Source organism: Scomber scombrus, chromosome 18 (genome assembly GCF_963691925.1).
Source record: "Scomber scombrus chromosome 18, fScoSco1.1, whole genome shotgun sequence".
Classification (NCBI taxonomy): domain Eukaryota; kingdom Metazoa; phylum Chordata; class Actinopteri; order Scombriformes; family Scombridae; genus Scomber; species Scomber scombrus.
This window is the reverse complement of record NC_084987.1, coordinates 5,294,400-5,315,108: the sequence shown is the minus strand read 5'-3', so window position 1 is coordinate 5,315,108 and position 20,709 is coordinate 5,294,400. Positions and strand designations below refer to the sequence as shown.

General features: G+C 39.4%; 2 protein-coding genes and 2 non-coding genes across 5 annotated transcripts; all 4 read left to right on the top strand.

Moving 5' to 3' along the window:
- The first annotated feature begins 844 nt into the window (after positions 1-844).
- Positions 845-10,756, top strand: slc25a39 (solute carrier family 25 member 39). Of its 2 annotated transcripts, XM_062438614.1 has the most exons (12): positions 846-1,042; positions 3,186-3,291; positions 3,380-3,439; positions 3,669-3,719; positions 5,563-5,672; positions 5,770-5,837; positions 5,941-6,065; positions 6,540-6,713; positions 7,319-7,428; positions 8,751-8,832; positions 8,919-8,999; positions 9,088-10,756. In XM_062438614.1, the coding sequence occupies exons 2-12, from the start codon at positions 3,195-3,197 to the stop codon at positions 9,204-9,206; spliced, it is 1,077 nt and encodes a 358-aa protein (XP_062294598.1). In that variant the 5' UTR covers positions 846-1,042; positions 3,186-3,194; the 3' UTR covers positions 9,207-10,756. The 2 variants fall into 2 exon arrangements, with proteins under 2 accessions (XP_062294599.1, XP_062294598.1); XM_062438615.1 differs by lacking the exon at positions 3,669-3,719 and having other exon boundaries at positions 845-1,042.
- Positions 10,757-12,808: 2,052 nt separating this feature from the next.
- Positions 12,809-16,626, top strand: rpl3 (ribosomal protein L3). Its single transcript, XM_062438890.1, has 9 exons — positions 12,809-12,853; positions 13,344-13,536; positions 13,797-13,965; positions 14,331-14,466; positions 14,667-14,853; positions 14,973-15,235; positions 15,699-15,794; positions 15,901-16,020; positions 16,489-16,626. The coding sequence occupies exons 1-9, from the start codon at positions 12,851-12,853 to the stop codon at positions 16,531-16,533; spliced, it is 1,212 nt and encodes a 403-aa protein (XP_062294874.1). The 5' UTR covers positions 12,809-12,850; the 3' UTR covers positions 16,534-16,626.
- On the top strand, positions 14,506-14,601 carry LOC134000323 (small nucleolar RNA U83B). The gene has a single exon (XR_009927423.1). It is a non-coding gene; the product is annotated as a small nucleolar RNA U83B (small nucleolar RNA).
- On the top strand, positions 16,273-16,403 carry LOC134000316 (small nucleolar RNA SNORA54). The gene has a single exon (XR_009927417.1). It is a non-coding gene; the product is annotated as a small nucleolar RNA SNORA54 (small nucleolar RNA).
- Positions 16,627-20,709: the final 4,083 nt, after the last annotated feature.

Sequence of the window (20,709 nt, the reverse complement as noted above, 5' to 3'; positions counted from 1 at the left end):
GAAAAATTAGCAGTTTATGAACAATATTATGTCCGTTTTTTCAGATTATTTTGCACAGAAGCTGCTTGACAACATTCAGAGATCAGGGAGAAGAGAGAGTGTATTTTTTAGGTTTAAAACCACTGCTATCACAGAATATCATGTCCTATTTTATGTCTTATATAGCTATTCTATTGAAACTGAAAATTACAAGAACTTACTGCAACTGTAAAAAGAAATCCTCTAACTATTTATAACATAACAATCGTTTTAAAACTATTAACTATTAATTTAACAAAAATCCCCCCCCCCCCCCCCCCCCCCCCCAAAAAAAAAAAAGTGTAGCACCTTTACATAAAATATAACATAATATTTTCATTTTTGTGCATTTTGGGCCCCTTCAGGAAAAGTGATCATATTTCAGAGTAAAAGACATTTGTGGTGGAAAGACTGGAATTATTTTTCTGTAATACAGGTTCTCCAGCGGGCCGGATTGGACCGGTTGGCGGGCCGGTTCTGGCCGACGGGCCGTATGTTTGGATAGTACTGGCTGTGTGTGCTGCAGGTTGGATCTGCGGCACAGTAGTACACCCCCACGTCCAGTAGGGGGAAGCAGAATTCCGGCGCAGTACACCACCACATCCAGCAGGTGGCAGCAGAGCTCTGGTGAAATACACCACCACGCCCAGCAGGAGGCGCCAGATCTGCTGCAGCCCCCGCAGAGATAGAGGGGGGGTCGGGGCGGTGCTTCAGGCTCCACCGCAGATCTCCACAACATCCGCACCAGACTCACTCATTACATCAACATTAATTACATGTTTTATAGATCTATTAAGCGTGTGTGCTGCGTCCTCTGCGACTTATAAACTGCAGCATACACAGTCCAAAAAACATGTTTACGGGTAATGCACAATGGAGAAACAGAAGAGGAGACTGTGGCATCGTGGTGTGTTAGGGTTTAACATTAGCTAATACATGTACATAAGGTTGCTGCGACTGAAATGGACGAAGGAGGAAATATTACATATATTTTACAACGACGACGCTCGCTGCTAAAGTAGAGGTGAGTAGCTTTAGCTCGGTTAGCTGCCTCAGCTTGAATGTCGTGTTCATGTTACCTAAAAAAAAAAAGCTAGCTAACAGCTAAACCACGCAGGTGGCAGCTGAGTTTATATCATAAGCCTCATTTTAAACATTATTTTAAAGATGATATAATGTATTTTAAATCTAAAAAACCCTACATTTGTTTCTACTGTCAACGTGACACCGACACATGTACATAAGCTCAGGAACTTCTGCATATTGCACATTTATATACTGCAGATTATTTACACAATGATACACTCTACTTTAAGTTATATAGTATTTTATTTATTCATTTTATCTTATTTTGTCTTATTTATTCTTGATAGTATTTCATAATTCACTTTCACCATTACATTGCTACTTTTTCCCTACTGTACTGCTGTGTGAATTTGAATATCTTATTATAATGATTATAATGCCTACACTTCTTTAACTTTTGTCAGTGTATTTAATAAAAGTCTGTCTTAAACTGTCTGTCCAACAAGATAACTTTTTATCCTTTTTAAGTTTCTGATTTGGACAGTTCATTCAAACATTAATCTTATTTAATTTGAAGGTAGTTAATGTGTACTTTCTGCTCTTTCATTAATTTACATGCTGTTAACATGAGTGGCATTTTGGTGCAGTATGTTCAGGATGAGGCATGACTTGACATGTTTGCAATGTTTATGCAACTAAGGTGAAGGTTACAGATATTGAAGGACGAGTTTATATTTTTTCAAGTCTGTCGAAAAACATCACTAAAACATGTTTTTCTTGCTGTAATCATTCCTCCTGTTCTTATTGACAATTAGAAGATCTCTTTAATAATGTATTTTTAATGTAAGTGATGGAGGACAAAATCCACAGTCCTCCTTCTGTGCAAAATTGTATTTAAAAGTTGATCTGAAGCTAATATGAAGCTTCAAATGAGTCAAATCAAGTAGATATCTTTCAATGTTACAGTCTTTTTAGTGCAGAAGTCCCTCTTTTTGTTACTATACCTCCACCACAGCTCAACAGAGGAAACACAAAGAGGGAATTTGATGCTAAAAAAGACTGTAAATGTGACAGATATCTACTTGATATGACTAACTCAAACTGCTGAAGCCGCATATAAGCTTCAGATTAACTTTTAAATGCATTTTATCTCTAAATGACTGTCTGGGCACACTTTGGAATTTTGCTCTATCACATTAAAAAGCTATTAAAAGGGATCTTTTAATAGCCAAAAAAGAAGAAGAGGAATGAGAAAACATCTGTCTCTGTTAATACAGGCACCCGACTGCTTTTTGAAGGCTATACACTTATTTGTTTTTGCATGCAGCAGAACAACACTGGTTTGGCAAAGCAGCTTATTTGCCAGACAAACGTAGCGAGGGCCAAGTGGCTTTAACTGTCAGTCTAAAGTGTAATCAAGTCCAGAAATAGGAGCAGCCAGAGGGAAACAAATGTCAGCCACACAGGTAGACAAACAGGAAAGTCTGAGATGACTGAAACAAATAAAAAATGCTCCTTTCCTTAAAGCACATTCAAACCTGCTCTTTCACATCTTTTCCTGCTAGTACATCACATTTCGTAAACAATACGAGTCTTTGGCTGATTTTTAGATGCTTATTTATCTGGTTCTACCCCAGTTAGGAGTGGGTCAGGAGGAGAGGAGGCTGTGTGGTGAGATTGGAGACGTGCACATCATAGATAAGCTATCGTAATGTTTCAACGACCCCATTATAGCAGCTCCACCTAGGCTAAACCAGCACACATCAATGAAAGGACGTCTAGTCTGACCTTATTACACAGCAATAACAAGGTAGCCCTTTTTTTTGTCTCTCAATGAAAACAATTATAGCCCAATTTGTGTTGCCATGACAGTAATTTGGGGCATTTCAGCAGCTGACGTCACACAATCAGCATTCTAACTTAACTACAAACTGGGTGTAAGGTTTCTCATTCTGCAGGGACATCAACACTTTAATTGTGTTACATAACAAGGAGGCACAGGCACCTGGCTGAGGCCAATAAGACTGGACTCTACAGTGTTGGACAGGCTCAGAAAACACCTCCTGTAGTGTAGTGACGGTACATTGTGTTCTCGGTGTGAGCTGGTATTTTTTTTGTCTCACTCTCTCTCGGTCCGACAGGTGGGCAGGATGGGGGAGCCGGCCGTGAGCAGCGCCGTGGCTGCGATCTCGCCAGTGCAGCAGATGCTGGCCTCTGGCACCGGAGCCCTCCTCACATCTATTTTTGGTGAGATGATAGAAATAGCCTCTAAATTTTGTCACAAACACTTTATTAAAATCATTTTTTTAAATGGATTAATTCATTTGTTTTACAGTCACTCCGCTGGACGTTGTGAAGATCAGGCTGCAGGCTCAGCAGACGCCGTTCCACCAAGGTAAAACAAGGATCTTTCTCCTCTTCTATGGTGTTATATTACATTTTGTCTTTGCTTTTAACAGCTGCTAGTGGATGCCAGTTATTATATCTGGATGCTTTTCTAACACCAACAACACCTGTCCTTGCTGTGTCATGTCCTGCCAACATATCTGTGTTGTTTTAAGCGCTATGTCTCTGTGTTTTTTTTCCTCTATTCTTCTTTCCTGCCTTTGCTTTTCGTTTTGTAGCTTTAGCCTCTGAATCTGCTCCGTGGGGTGGTGTCATCCGCCCGTCCAAGTGTGAGTATCTGACCTGCCGTCGCTGCATGCCAAACGTGGGCTGTGGTATTGAAAACGCACCATCACAGCACTGCTTTCCTCTTGTGTGGTCACGTGGTCGGCTACAGTCGGCCCCCTTTTTGCTAATAGATCCACGTGATTTTTGTCAGCTTGAATGTGCATGTTTTTGTTTCACTGCTTGGCCCTTTTGTCACATCTGTTTCCTGGTGTATGACGTCTTAAGTTTTACAGCTGCAGTTTTGTACCTGGCCTACAACAACTATAACTACCTAGAAAACCCCCAAAAAACACAAAAACATCCCTCACTACTTAGATTTTACTCTTCCTCGATCGTGATCCAGTCACTCGTACACGTCATGTTTTTGTTTCTTGCGATATTTCCACATGGTTAAATAAGTCTGTAGTGGGAGTCGGTTGTGAAACAAACCTTTTTTTAGAGTTTCCTCAAAAGTTTTTGTCAATATTCAGCCCTAAATAAACAGGCAGTGTAAACAGTGACGAGGACGGCCCCGGTTCTTATCTTTGGGAGTAGCTGTGCGGTCATTGCCACTACATGTATTATTAATTACATTTCTCTTTACTGTAGGAGGAGAAGAGAAACGAGTGTACACCTCAGTTTAGAAAACATGAAGATTTAATTCTCATTGTAGTCTTAATTGAATTCAGTACGCTCAAAAAAGGCCTCAGAAGGTATTAAAAACATGTTTAATTTCAGTTACAAAGGTCTAGAGTATCTTTTCTTGTATGCCAGACATCAACATTAGTTAAAGCATTTTTTTACATGGTTGCAGCTGTTATGTGACGTTATGCATCTGTTAAATACAGGTGAGACAGCAGGTCAGTGGATTGTGCTACATGAAGCTCAATTTTTCTTTTTTATAATTTTTGTTTCAGTCAGCATCATCCGACCTGTTACTGCTGGCTACAGTAGTGAGGAAGATCATCGTAATCCATCTAATAATTAGCAATTGTCAATAAAAAAAAAAAAAACTTTAATTAAGTTAAATTATAAATGATTTTGTAATTGGTTAATCTATTCATTCAGCAATTATCCAGGTCCAGGTCACATTAATTGACTAATTATATTATTAGGAATTATCAGGAGTTATTTACAGCTTGGGAATACTTTGGAAATATCAACAAATAATAAATACATATATTTCTTAATTTACTTATCAAATAATTGTCGACTTTATTGCACCTGCTGGTTTTCTGTGTAAACAGTAAGGCTGGACGTTTTTGAAAAAAATATATAATTGTGACTGAAATTGCGATATGATTATGAAATGTTCATTTTTATATATTTTTTCTTTTTAATTGAAAAACATATTGAAATTATTATGGTGTGATTTTTGTGAGGTTCTGTACAAAAACGGTCTGAACTCTGTAGAACATGACATGTAGGCCAAGACGTCTCTGCAGCACCACAATTAATTTAATTAATTTAAAATGTCATTTTGACACATTTTGCCTTTAACAAATATGGCGCCTCCTACGATTTGATAATTGCAGTGGGCCATATTGTGATTTCCATAAAAAACGTCCCTTTTTATATTTACAGGCTGGACATACAATACACACAATACATATTAAAAAAAACAACAAATATGGGGAAGAGGGGTGGGCATCAATAAATCCGATACATCAGCCTTAGATAACAAGATTACATGATTCTTTGTGGCATTAAAAAGGTCTTAAAAAGCCTCTAATTTAATTTGATTAACACTTCTGAAATCCTGATTTACATGTTTAATTATAAAGTTGTGTTTAGATTCTTACAGTTTCTGTATGTTTTGTTGATATTTTTAATTCTTCTGACTGTTAATGGTTCTCTCTCTCACAGGGAAGTGCTTCCTGTATTGTAACGGGCTGATGGATCACATCTATGTCTGTCAGAACAACACCAGCTGCACCAGTTGGTACAAAACGCCGACACACTTCAGTGGGACTCTGGTGAGTACGAGCATCATGTCTTGAAACAATCTATTAACCCACGAAATGATTCGAAATATGTGAAGTTGGTTTGTTTGTTTGATTTTTTGTGCCACAGGATGCTTTTGTGAAAATCAGTCGTCATGAAGGGCTCAGGTCTTTGTGGAGTGGGCTCCCACCAACACTGTGAATATCAAATCTCTCAGCCAAGAACATGTTTAAAACACACGTATAAAGACTCTGATATAAGTGGTCTAAAGCTCTTCTCCTTGTGTATCTGTGTATTTAGGGTTATGGCAGTACCGGCCACTGTCATCTACTTCACCTGCTACGACCAGCTGCAGGACTTCCTTAGATACGGTCTGGGTTTCCAGGGAAGCCACATACCCCTTGTTGCCGGAGGTCTTGCAAGATGTAAGTGCATAAAAACACATCCGAACTGTTTTATGTTAACTTTCGACTCTCAGTATAAGGGTCAGTGACAAAGAAGGGTTGGCAAGATGAGCAAGTCCAAAATATCTTTTAAAAATTGTCTTAAAAGCAGCATCAGGTTTATTAAAATGTAAAAAAAAAAATATTTTTCGTTGGTTTTATGTCATTTGAAATTACATTAGCACCATTTTTTTAACCAAAAGTAAGGTGTAACCACAAAAGAATGATAAATATTTTATCCACCTACAGTTTGTTCAAGTGTATTTATACAAATAATGTATTTATACATTAATCCACGTAATCCATGTAATATTTAGAACAATTGTATTCTATTACCTTTATCTAATATAAAAACATTATAATGTAAGATCTAAACTCCTTTAAATTTGACTAACCCACATGGACACAAGAACTGTCATTGACCAATATATATATGTGTGTGTGTGTGTGTTGCAGTGGGAGCTGTGACAGTGATCAGCCCTCTGGAGCTGGTGAGGACAAAGATGCAGTCACGTCGGCTGTCATACAGAGAGCTGGCGGTGTGTATCCGCTCGTCTGTGGCCCAGGACGGCCTCCTGTCACTGTGGAGGGGCTGGGGACCCACCGTCCTCAGAGACGTCCCCTTCTCTGGTAAGAGCAGCACAGACGACAAGATGTGAACTGTAGACTTTGGTTGAATATTAATACGTTTCTGAGGTTGAAAAATGAAGCTTATCCTCAATAGATGCTCTCCAAACCACTCCTGCAACAAAATGCACTTCTCTGTTTGGATTTAAAATCTTAAACCGACCCAAAACCACTTCCAGTCCACAGCTTCTGTGTTGTGGTTTTGCTGTCCTTGAAGCTCTGAAGGAAGTAGCATTTTGAGCCATAGTTTTAGTTTTGCAGAAATTACTTTGCTGGTTTTAAACCCACTGAGACTGATGGACAGCACAGAAGCACAGAAGCAGCTCATTCTGCAGAAGTGATTTGAGAAATGTATGTGACTTTTTGTGCCGTGAAACTACAAACTGTTTACAGCTACCTTTCCAGTGTTTGATACCAAAACAAATATGTTTGGGGAATTAAAAAAGTAAATAAATGTAGAAACCTTTTTTCTCATAATTTGCCTCAAATGACACAGTAATGTTTCTTCTTGCTGGTTATTTTGATAAAAGTTTAAGGTGACTGTGATGTGGAGCAAAACAACCAGTTGCTTCCCAGCCATTTAAATGACTATTTGTGTGTATTTGCAGCTCTGTACTGGTTTAACTATGAACTGGTGAAGGCTCAGCTATGTGAACAAGCCCGAATGCCTCAAGCCAACTTCTCCATCAGCTTTACAGCAGGAGGCATCTCTGGAGCTGTGAGTATTTACCATATAATATAAACACACCTGTCCTTCATGTTTAGCCTGTTTTTTAATTACTGCTTAACTGTAGTGTTAATATTTCATTAAAGCTGATTAGTAAATGATAATACATGATGGCTGTCAGTGTACATTTATAATTAGATGTGAAAAAATGTATTTAATCAGTTTAATTCAAAGAGTAAATAAAATAAGATAATCTTTATTAGTCCTACAAAAGGGGACATTAACAGTGTTACAGCAGCAAAGTGGACAGCATAAATAAAAAGAACATCAATAAAAAGAATAAAGAACAATAAATAATAAGGAAGTAAACGTATAAAATGAAATGCAGTATTTGAGGAATCTGAATGTTTTCTTTAATTTTATTGACGACAGTGATCGGTAGTTTTATAAATACTTAAGAGAACTTCCTGAAACTTAAGGTGCGGCTCTTTTACAACGAGCACATTGTCACGGACATCAATCAATCAGACTTTATTAATATAGCACCTTTCATACAGGTTAATGGGGTTCAAAGTGCTTCACAGTTGATTGGCAAGCTGATAATAAGACGGAATAAGTGATAACATAAAGACAAGGAACATAAACAAAGAAAAAAAGACAAAAAATTGAGACCAAATACATGCAAGAGAAAAAAAAAATGTTTATAGAATCAGGCCAGTGTTTGACCCACATCCACAGCTGTAATGTCTTTTGAGCAACAACTAAGCGACGGCCCTCCTGATATGAATCGTTAACCTTCGGGTGCAGATAATATTTAATCTTTTTCGAGATGTAATCATTGGTGGCAGCTGTGTGTTTCATCTAGGACCCGACTGATAATGGATTTTTGGAGCCGATGACGATACAGATATTAGGGAGTTAAAAAAATCCCAATAACGATATATTAGTTGATAATCTTATATATCCAGAATATGCACATAAACACATATTTTTTGTAATGATCCCTCAAATGCTGCTATAAAGATAAGTAATGGAGGCCATGATGTTTTACTATTTAACATCAACTTTCATTCAAAATGACATGAGTGCACTGACATAGTAAAACTTCACTGGGAATTTAATAATTATAAATAACTATGAATACAAAAAACAACCAAAAAACATCTGTACATTTATATTAACTTGTGTAAATATAAGTATATAACTAGAGTTAATAAAAAGGATGAAACACACAGAAAATGCTGCCTTTTATAAAGTTACAAAATAACAATATATTGGCACAAATTGGACAATATATAGGCCGATATCTCTAGTCTCAGGCTCTAGTATCATCCAGTTTTTGACTGTTTATGTCCGTCTCTGTCTCCATCCAGATTGCCGCCATCCTGACGCTGCCTTTTGACGTGGTGAAGACTCGCCGACAGATCCAGCTGGGAGAGATGGACACTCTGGGAGGTCAGTTTGTGCTCATTTTCTCTATGATTCAGGCAGTAATGATTCCTGTATGTTCTGAATATACTCATGTACAATATCTCTTCTAGAGCCTTTGAAGAGAACCACTTCCACATGGCACATAATGAAAGAAATAAGGACTGAAGTGGGCTACAGGGGCCTTTTTGCAGGTACACACATTTTTCTATCAATACAAAAAAATATTGCTTTTATTAAAAAAAGATGAACTTTAAATAAAAACCATTTGTAAATCCACAGGTTTCATGCCCAGGGTGATCAAAGTGGCCCCTGCTTGTGCCGTTATGATAAGCACATATGAATTTGGAAAGGCCTTCTTCCAGAAGATGAACCTTGATCGAGAGCGGCTTACATCTTGAAGGCTGCCGGTGTGACGCTGGATGTTTTCCCAGTAGGAGAAAAAGACTTTTATTATCAGGACAGTTGGGGACAAGGCCTTTCTTAAACTGAATCTTGATGAACAGGATTTTTTGGGGGGAGTTTCTTTTTAAGTGAAGAAGAGGATTCAAGCACATTTCTGATTTTTAGGATGCCGCTTCCTGCAAATCCGTTCTCCGTTTGAAATGTTACTGCGGTAAGACTTTAAACGCAGCCTCGAACCTTGAACGCAACACGGAATTCGACTTACAGACGTGGACACTGATGGGAGAATCCGGGACCACAGACTCTATGTGTGTGCTGATTATTTGAGTAAATGTTGTATGGTTGTCATAAAGGAAACGAAAAAGACTTGTACCAAATATTTTCAAAGACACGGATCACAACTTAAGTGCACGTCATGATATAAGTCCTGTGACAATTCAATTATTGTCCTTTACATTCAAAACCCACTACGGACAATCATTCATGATCAAGACACTGAACTCCTCAATGAGTTAAAATGACATGATTCTTGATCTTTGCAGGACTGTGGTTTAACGAGTAATGCTTAACGGGAAAAATCTAAAAACTCTGCATCAGTAATTTAGTATGAGTTTAAAGAACATGTTCTCCTTCCCATTGTTTGTATTGCCTGACAAACTGCATGGAGTATACAACTCATTTCAATACAGAATCCAGACATCAGCTTTACAGCATTACTCTGCATTCCTGCGGCAGTGAAACATAATATATTTGACTTTTATCTACTAAGTAGATGACGGACAAATCTGTTTTGTGATGCTGGATAAGTTCAAAAAACATTGGTTGCACTTTACATTGACAAAACATGAGTTGTGTAATGCAATCATACAAAAAAGGTTGTTATGTCTGTTGAATGTACGCCTCTTTTTCTGTTCTCATGACTGGAGGAAAGCCATAGTATTTGACAGAGATTATAATTCTTCAAACATAATGAAAGCCTGTTAATGCATGAATTTAGCAGTTTATGCTATGATTATAGTGCAACAGCAACAATGTTCAACAGCTGTGAAAACCTCTGCAACCAGCTTCACAAATATCACACAAATGTTCTCGAAGATTTGCCAAGGCATGGTGGTGCAGACAAAGTGGAAAAACAAAAAAAAGGCTTTCCAGATTTCCCTGCGTGGCACGTTGGCGTTAACTTACTTCTGTGTTTCTTTGCCTGCAGTGGAGACTTTTATTACAACTTGTTACAACACTGGATCATAAAACAAAATATCACCGCCTTAACCGAAAAAGGTAGACTGTGTACTTTGTTTTTTATGAATCAAATGATAATAAACAATGTGACGGCTTGATTTTTTTTATGTTGTGTGATTTATATTATATTTAGGAGTCTGTAAATGTCCATTGTTTAAAAATAACAAAACATGTACAGTGGTTATGATTAAGAAGTGATGTTTAATATAACATATAAATGATGATAGTGAGAGATTCATATACTGTGTTTCACTACTGAAGCATAAAAATGGCCAAAAAGTACTTTTAATAAAATTATTAAAATAAACATTGTCCATGTTTATTTGGCCAGAGTGGAAATGAAGATGAAATGCATTTTGTTCCCATTTAAATATAGCCTATAGCCTATAGCCTAGACTGAAAAAAGGCATAAATACTGTAAATACTAATTTGGGCTGTAAAAAGAGCAGAAATACATCAAAACAAATTTGTATATTTACATTTACTTTTTAGATAGATAAGATATTCCTTTATTAGTTCCACGATGGGGAAATTGACATTATTGCAGCAGCAAAGTGGATATTAAATATAGAGGAGTGTCATTAAAAAGAATAAATAACAATAAATAAGAAACTACAAATGCAATAAAAACAATGGTATTAAAAAAAAAGAGGGAAAAAAATAGTAACAATAGATATAATAACATTATGTACAAGAGTAATATTGGTTTTGAGTGATAATGTACCTGAGTTTGATATTGTTATTGCAGATAGATAGATGGATAGAACAGAATGTCTTTAGCGTAATTGAGTACAAGTACAACGAAATTCAAATGGAGCCTTTAAAAGTGCAAAAAAACAAAATATAATACATAATTGCTTCTAAAAGGAAAAATAAAACCCATACGACACATAAAACATTAAATTTCTGTAGGTATTGCACGATTCATATAGATAGATAGATAGATAGATAGATAGATAGATAGATAGATAGATAGATAGATAGATAGATATGTAGTTAGATAGATAGATAGATAGATAGATAGATAGATATGTAGTTAGATAGATAGATAGATAGATAGATAGATAGATAGATAGATAGATAGATAGATAGATAGATAGATAGATAGATAGATAGATAGATAGATAGATAAATAGATAGATAGATAGATAGATAGATAGATAGATAGATAGATAGATAGATAGATAGATAGATAGATAGATAGATAGATAGATAGATAGATAGATAGGGTGGAGTAGTGTAATGTGGGGCATTGACTAATATGGGACACCTAAGCTCCAGTGCATTTATCTCTTTTTTTACAACATTAAAGTGAACATGATTGGTGTTGAATGTGATGTAGGTGTCATGTAATTGAAATATTGTGTGACTTTGTGTGTGTTATAAATGGGGGACAGGAAAATAGTCAAACATGAAGTACCCCTTGTGAAGTCCACTTAAAGGTCAGTGATGTAGGATTTACAGAAAATCAGTGTTTAAGGATATAAATCTGGCATGAATTAAATAATGTTTTTAATTGTTAAATTATGTTTATGATGTATTTGAGCATCAAATGACGCATAAGCCCAAAAACTATAGTGTCCCAGAGTAAAACAATCTACAAATTCTGAAACCATTTGGCACAAGGAACACTAATATATGTGTTTATATTATATTAATATTTTAGTACAATATCTAAAAATTGTCTTCTGTTTTAACAAGGAAAGATCTTGATGATTTCATAATAAAGATAAAGATAAAGATACATTTATTGATCCCACAGTGGGGAAAGTTCATCGTTACAGAAGCTCAAAAACATAGGGATATGACAAAAAAACATTAAAAAACATACAACAATAATACAATTAAAAACTAAAAAAGGACCTTAAAGTGCAAATTATAATGCTGCATTGTACAGTCTGACTGCAGTGGGAATGAAGGACATGCGGAAGCGCTCCTTCTTGGGGTGTGATATATAAGGTAAGGTATATATAAGGTGTTGATATAATGTATTGGATTCATATTTAAATATAGTACACAAGTCAGAATGGCTACTAATAACTCTAATCCAACCTACTGCTTGGTTTACAGCAGCCACGTGTAACTATCCAATGGCAAAAAAAAAAAAAAAAATGTATCACTAAAAACACCCAAAAGTTGTACTAATAAAACAAATATATGCATATGTAATAACTGACATGAATGACACTTTAAATTTCGTCCTGAATATGCTGAATTTAAGTGATTTCTGCTGTAATTTATGCAGAAATCAAACACGTTCTACTTTAACACATCTCCATGGTGACGAACCGGGGGGCGGGACTTAACTGAGGAGCCACGTAGACTCTCGCGAGGTTTGCTTGTGAATATAAAGCGGGCTCACCCCTCTGTAAGGCCTCTTTGAAATCGGATTGGAGACAAAATGGTGAGTTTGCTCTCCTCACTGCCGGCACTCAAGCCAGCAATCCACCTGTTATCTAAACCATCTGATTCTATTAACTTGTTTTAAATAGTCAGGCAGCTTTTATAGATGTTGTAGAAAATTTACTGCGTATTATTTTGTAGCATTTCACTCTAAATGGTATCTTACTTAAAGCGACTGTGCACCCATGTTGGCCCAAAATGGCTGCTTATAGGCCGCTGTTTCTACCTACTTAAACAGTAATTGACTGGTTTACAGACACTGTATGATCCCAATTGAATACGTATATATTTTTTATTTTCCGACCACTTAAAGTTGATAATTTAGCAGAGCTTAAATTTGTAGGTGCGCTTTTGACAAGCATGGTAGCTCAGAAGGCTAACAGCATGGTTGACTAAGTTACTCTATAGTTCAACCACTAAACTTATTTAAAGTACCATTAAATATAGTATTTAAGCAATCACATCAATTAACGTTTTTCTTCTCTTCACAGTCCCACCGTAAGTTTTCGGCTCCCCGCCACGGGTCTTTGGGCTTCTTGCCCCGCAAGAGGAGTCGACGTCACCGCGGTAAGGCCAAGAGCTTCCCCAGGGATGACCCCAGCAAACCCGTTCACCTGACCGCCTTCCTGGGCTACAAGGCCGGCATGACACACATTGTCCGTGAGGTCGACCGACCTGGCTCAAGTGAGTTTATTTTTTATTTTTTGCTTCCATCTGCAAATGAATGACTACTTAGAAGTTGGAAAGATTATAGCTATATCAGACTTTATTAAGCAACATGTGGTTTGTTCTGCCTGTGATGAGTCTCTCGACGGGCGGACATAATGGGTCTAAAACCCTTGCTGAATGTCGAGCACTGAGCGCAGTCTATACCATAGTTTACCCTTTTTTTTAAGAGGTCAAAAACGTTTTATTAATACAATGGTTGCTTTTTTCCCTTGTAGAGGTGAACAAGAAGGAAGTTGTGGAGGCTGTGACCATTGTGGAGACACCCCCCATGATTGTGGTTGGAGTCGTGGGCTACGTCAACACCCCTCGTGGTCTGCGTTCCTTCAAGACCATCTTCGCTGAGCATGTCAGTGATGAGTGCAAGCGTCGCTTTTACAAGAACTGGTGAGTTGCTGCAGAAATGATTTGTAGTAATAGAAGTACATTAAGCAGATGTTAGTTGCTCCAGTGGAGACGAAACAACAAATTTTCACTGAGTGAGTCTAACAGTACGGTACCCTCTGTGGTAGCTCCGCTCAGGTGCCTCGTGCCCTGATGAGCTCCGGGCTCCTCTGGCCAGTGGAAAGTGCTGCTTAGAAGCTGTGCCATGAGCCAAAATCCATAGCTGATGCAGCCCCTCTTCATGTGTCCACATGGAGGTGAGGGCGAGCAGCTACGCACTGTGTTCTTCCGCTGACCCTCCGGGGTTACGAAGGACCTGTGCAAACGACATGTGTTCTGTCTTCTCCGGCTGCGTCGCACGCTCACAGGTACAAGTCCAAGAAGAAGGCCTTCACCAAGTACTGCAAGAAATGGCAGGATGATGAAGGCAAGAAGCAGCTGGAGAAGGACTTTGGTTCCATGAAGAAGTACTGCCAGGTCGTCCGCATCATTGCTCACACACAGGTTAGTATTTATTTTCCCCTATAAGATTAGTTAATATTAGTTTGTCAGTGATGAGACCACGGATTTTTTGCGTCAGGCATGGCGCCCGAGACACATGAGGATACCTTCCATGCTGCCTTCCTTCTGAGACTTCACAGCTATAATCATTAGACTTAAGGATATATTCTCTATTCTGACTTGTTTTTTTTCCCTCTGTGCAGATGCGTCTGCTGCCCCTGAGGCAGAAGAAGTCTCACCTGATGGAGGTGCAGCTGAACGGCGGCTCCATCTCTGACAAGGTTGACTGGGCCCGTGAGAAGCTGGAGCAGGCCATTCCCATCAACACCGTGTTCTCCCAGGACGAGATGATCGATGTCATCGGTATCACCAAGGGTCACGGATACAAGGGTAAGATCATCAGCGATTACATAACCTTGTTTAAATTTGCTTTTAGGATGTCGCCAAGGCAACAGGTCTGCTTTGTTAGCGTTTTTCAACTCTGATCACATGCATCTTGTCTTTTTTAGGTGTCACCAGCCGTTGGCACACAAAGAAGCTGCCCCGTAAGACCCATCGTGGTCTGCGTAAGGTGGCCTGTATCGGTGCCTGGCATCCTGCCCGTGTGGCCTTCTCTGTGGCTCGTGCCGGTCAGAAGGGTTACCATCACCGCACAGAGATCAACAAGAAGATCTACAAAATCGGTCAGGGCTACCACACCAAGGATGGAAAACTGGTGAAGAACAACGCTGCCACCGAGTATGATCTGTCCAACAAGAGCATCAACCCTCTGGTGAGTTATGTTCATGCAACTTATAATAATCCTTAAGTCTCACAATGGAGAAAGTTACAGCAGCAAAGTGGCTATAAGGAAGTAAAAAAATTCCAATATTGGCTGATCTTATATGCAGAATATAAATTTAAAGTCTACAACATGACACACATTGACCATGAGGTCAACAGGCCTGGCTCAATTGAGATTGTTTTGCATTCATTTACAAGTGAATGATTATACTTATAACCTGGGAAGATTTTATTTGACTTATGGTTTGTTCTGCCTATGATGAGTCTCTCGACGGGCGGACATAATGGGCTTAAAACCCTTGCTGAATGTCGAGCACTGAGCACAGTCTATACCATAATGTAGCTTACAATCTTAATACATTGGTTCCTTTTGGTGGAGGAATTTGAGGGAACACTAGGAAAAAATGAATTGTAAACAGAAGTGACTAATCTTGATTTTCTTTTTTTTAAAGGGTGGATTCGTCCACTATGGTGATGTGACCAACGACTTTGTCATGGTGAAGGGCTGCGTGATCGGTACCAAGAAGAGGGTGCTGACTCTGCGCAAGGTGAGGAATAGGTCACTCTACCAGGGAGATTAAAATGAACAATAGCTCAACTTTTGTTTCATAACTCTTTATCTTTACTTAAAATGTTGTTTTTTTCCTTTTTCAGTCTCTGCTGACTCAGACCAGCCGTCGTGCTTTGGAGAAGATCGACCTCAAGTTCATCGACACCACCTCCAAGTTCGGTCATGGTCGTTTCCAGACCGTCGAGGAGAAGAAGGCGTTCATGGTAAGACTTTTCCTCTGCATTAGATTTCTTTCTCATAGTCGTGTGGTGTTTAATAACTTACGGGGAAGACTTTTGTACATTTTTAGCATCTACCTGGGAAAGACAAACCTTCTTACAATTTCAAATCCTGCATTACAATCTTTAAGAACACTTGAAAATGAGACATAACACTGACACACTAGATGAGCTAATATCAAATTCAAAACACTACAAACACATTGCAAACTGCTAGATATGTACTTTTTTGTTGTTGTGCACTGTTCGTAACCTGGTTCGTCTTCAGTATGAACTTGGGTTCCATTCCAGTGCGATATTGAACTCCAGTGAGGCAGGGGAGCGGTATCGTTTTGGGCCGACTCCCTGTTCACTCTCTGGGAACACCCGCCCCTCGGAGCCAACACATCGAGCCGATGGCCGATTCTAAGTATTTGACATACAACTGATTGTCGTTCTCATTTTTGTATACAGGGACCACTCAAGAAGGACCGTGTTACCAAGGAGGAAACTGCCTAAACTCCCCAACCACAAGAGATGTCTCTGCTGGATTGTTTGTCACCATCATTACTGTTGTGCAGAGTTATTTAATAAAAAAAACAAATCAAAGAATGTGTCTGAGGTTTTTATTATTATTAGAGGTGTTGGCTTCATTGCAAGTCTTTATAATCAGCTGAGGTGAGACCGGAGGAAATCTGGTCAGCTGGTGTTAACCTTGTACCTCGACTTGTCAGCTTTTTGAAGTTTCAGATGAAAGCTTTATCAATAATTGAGCACAGGTAATTGGTAGCTTTTATGAAAGGCATCTGAACGATTGGTGATAAAAGGAAGTCACTTTAGGAAATGAGTTTGCAGAGGTGTTACCTTGTCTGGTGGGTGTTTGTGTTTAAATGTGATCGGCCTGATGTTTGCAGCGTCAGCCACCCGTGTGGGACAGTGAGACCCCCTGTGTTAGCTAACGCTGCACGTTTTAACTGGCTATACATGTCCTTGAGCTCTAAGGCTCGTATCCCGCTGACATCGGGAGCTTGAGTAGTCACAGCACAGTAATTAAGCCCCGCCATCATCCATTTCTGACTCATCACTGCCAAAAAGTAAAAAGCTCCACTTCAGCAGGTAACGATGAAGACCCTGAGAGGGCTCCACGGGCCATTTTAGATGTCTCGGAGAGGCATTTTATGGGACATCTCTGCATAATATTAGCACACTTTGCAGAAATGTGGATTTTTCTATACAGATTTCAAAGTCCCACCTTCCCTCCCCATTAACCTGAAGTCCAGGGAGCTGAAGTACGATTGTTCTCTATTGAGCAGCATTTCAAGAATTTGTCACTTTTCTCCAACCAAAGCAGTTCAGTGAGCAGGAGGAGGGGGGGAAAGCTTTTAAAGGGCACTTAGGATAAGCCAAGACCTGCTGTACATGTCGAAGCAGCAGGGGGTCATCAGTGGAAGAAGGGGTGAAGCTTTGTCACTGTGGCCAGAGGACAGTCACAGAGATGGCTCCGCTGTTACATAACAACCTCCAGAGGCTCTGACCCCTGCCCCGCTGCAGCACGAGCAGGGCTGCAGTTCAAAGCACCCGCAGAGCCCAGCTTTACATAATGCCCCCCCACTCCAGCCCCCTCCATCTCCCTCCCTGCTAAATGTGGCAGATAAAAGTCCAGAATTATGCCATTAATTGCTCCCACAGTCCCATTCAGGTGAGGTCAGGTGTCCCAGCAGGCGCTCTCTTTATGACCCTGTGCATCTGCTCAAACAGCATCTCTGTGCACTTTTCATATAGGCCTGTCTGCACCATTCCTCCCTATTAGTAAAGTCTTCCATCACCTCAAATGAGCTTTCCTCAGAGCCAGAGACACAAGGAAGGAGTACTCAGACCATTCAGTTAAAGTACAAATACAACACTATAAAAAGTACTCCATTACAAGAAAAGTTCTGTATGAAAAATCCTACCACAGTAAAATCCACTGTAGTAAAAGTACTGCAGTATTATGAGTGATGTAGTATGCAGTATTACAGTAAAAGTACTGCAGTATTATGAGTGATGTAGTATGCAGTATTACAGTAAAAGTAGTGGTTTGGTCCTCTGACTGATATATTATTATATATGACATCATTAGATTATTAATAGTGAAGCATCAGTGTTAGAGCAGCATGTTACTGTTGTAGCTGCTGGAGGTGGAGCTAGTTTACACTACTTTATATACAGTTAGCTAGTTTAGTCCAGTGGTTCCCAACCTAGGGGTGGGGCCCCTCCAAAGGGTCAGCAGATAAATGTGAGGGGTGGTGAGATGATTAACGGGAGAGGAAAGAAGAAAACACTAAGTTCTGATACACAAATGTGTTTTCAGTTTTGGGGCTTTTTCTCTAATCTTTGATTTTTCCTGAAATATTGGATCATTTGAACATTTATTGAAATGAAACCATGTGAGAAGTTTAGAGGGGGAACAATCTGTCAAATCTTCATCTGAAAAGTAACTAAATCTGTCAAATAAATGTAGTGGAGTAGAAAGTACAATATGTCCCTCTGAAATGTAGTAGAGTGGAAGTATAAAGTAGCATCAAATGGAAATACTCAAGTGAAGTAGAAGTACCTCAAAATTGTACTTATACAGTACTCAAGTAAATGTACTGATTTTCCACCATTGATGAATGAGTCCTATATATATGTATGTGCGAGTATTTTATATGACTATATTCATGTGTGTGTGTGTGTGTGTGTGTTATCATGCAGTGGTCCAGTCCTGAGGTAGCAGCTGTTGCTAGTGGGACAGCAGCCAGGTAACCAGGGTGCATGCTGGGACAGCAGAGAGGAGGGCCAAGCATTTTGATTTATGTATGAGAGAGTGTGAGAGAGTGTGAGATTGTGTGTGTGCAGTTGCTTGTACTTGTGACAGTAGGTGTGTGCATCTGTGTGTCTGTGTGTGTCCTGGCACAGAGTCAGCGCCGGGCCGTCCTGCGGAGCGAGGGAAGTGGCTGGGTGGTGCTGTGGCGTGGCGTCTGACAGGAGGACAGACTGTCGGAGGGGACGACCACACACACAGGACCATTATTACACACGACGGAGGCCACAGGCATGACTACTGCAGGACCTACACTGACTATCTGTGAGCTTGCCTACTGCAGGTTGAATTTAGTGCTGAAAAAACGAGTTAATCAACAAAAAATGAATCCACAGCAATTGTTTTAATGTATTATAACCATTTAAATCATTTATACAGCAATAATACCAAACATTTGCCTCTCCCAGCTTCTCAGATATGCTTCTTTTCCTCACTTTAGACGACTGTAAATGGACTATCTTTTGGTTTAAGACTGCTGGTAGAGCAAAACAAACATTTTTCAGCATTTTCTAACCATTAATTAACCAAATGATTCATCGCTTAGTTGAAAATCTAATCAGCAGATTCAGTAACAAATCAGTAATGAAAATAATGACTATTTGGAGCTCCAGTAGTGAAGTCTTTGATTATCACAAGGTGTAATGAAATGCACCACAGTTGTCTGTAGGGTGGAGGAGCTGGAGAGGGAGAGCTTTATGGTGTGTGTTGTTGGATCATTTTTGCAAAAATGTTGCCTTTAAAAAAAATGTATTTCATGCTTCTTTTTGCTGCTGAGAACTTGCATCAAAAAGCTCTGCAACACACTGATGATGTAAACAGGTGGAAATCATCACACATACGAAAAAAAAGACATATTTTCAGTCTGCCAGGCAATAAGAGATGAAAGTATGGAGGGTTTTTGGGGTTGTTTTTTTTAAATGTGAAGAATTTCCACATGCATCTCTGTGACTTAAAGCTTTACACATCTGATCCCAGACCGGGCTGCGTCTGTGGAGGAGGACAGTTGAATCTGAGGGCCCGAGCGTTTCTCTCGGGCCTGCCAGACTGCAGCTCCTGCACCCCTGCACTGTGGCATCAGTATTCCAGGCCCGTTCGTGGACACAGCGTTCCCTGAGCTGAGCTGAGCTGAGCTGAGCTGAGCTGATGGGGAGGCAGACTCCGGCTCTCTCTCTCTTCTCTCTATCTCTCTCCCTCCCTCTCTCTCTCTCTCGCTCTCTCTGTATCCGTCTCTTCTCCATCACACCACCAGAGGGCAGAGCACAGCGCTCCATTTGCTTCACGCATCCCAGAGCACTTTGTGTGCTGTAGCCTACTTTGGTTCCTCCTCTTTATCTTTTTTTTTCTTCTTTTTTTTTTTTGGCCTCTATTCACAGCTGAATTTGAAAAGCTTCAGATGATTTTAGACTCCCCTCTTTTGGTCCATTTATTAGCAGTTTTTCTTTTAAATTCAGGAAATGATGAACTTTCATGCTGCAGTGAGGGTGATGTGATTGTGTCATTTCACACTATGTTTGCTCCAGTGACTTTTTATTATTTCTTTTCCATTTGCAGCTGGTTGATTTTACTTATAGCTTTCTGTTGCCGTTCAACTCTGCATGACCCAAAAATAACCCGGGGTGAGCGCAGTCAGCAACTGTTCTCTGGTCAGCACAAACAAACACAAACACAAACACTCACACACACACACACACACACAGGCTTGCACATGCAAATTCAATGTTTGCACACACAGGGAAAAAATATAAACATTCCTCTGTACAATAGTCCGCACACACACTTCAGGTTGCATTTTGTTGCCGGAGCAGTAATCCTCTGAGAATGACTGTCAGATGCTGCTGTGACCGTCCAGCTTC

What these genes read in the sequence shown, in the direction of transcription:
- rpl3 (XM_062438890.1), top strand. An exon ending in GGTCGACCGACCTGGCTCAA is followed by an intron (nt 13,537 to 13,796) that starts GTGAGTTTATTT and finishes TTTCCCTTGTAG; the next exon opens with AGGTGAACAAGAAGGAAGTT. An exon ending in CGTCGCTTTTACAAGAACTG is followed by an intron (nt 13,966 to 14,330) that starts GTGAGTTGCTGC and finishes GCACGCTCACAG; the next exon opens with GTACAAGTCCAAGAAGAAGG.
- slc25a39 (XM_062438614.1), top strand. Translation starts at nt 3,195, where the DNA reads ATGGGGGAGCCGGCCGTGAGCAGCGCCGTGGCTGCGATCTCGCCAGTG. An exon ending in TGTCATCCGCCCGTCCAAGT is followed by an intron (nt 3,720 to 5,562) that starts GTGAGTATCTGA and finishes TCTCTCTCACAG; the next exon opens with GGAAGTGCTTCCTGTATTGT. An exon ending in CAGAGACGTCCCCTTCTCTG is followed by an intron (nt 6,714 to 7,318) that starts GTAAGAGCAGCA and finishes GTGTATTTGCAG; the next exon opens with CTCTGTACTGGTTTAACTAT.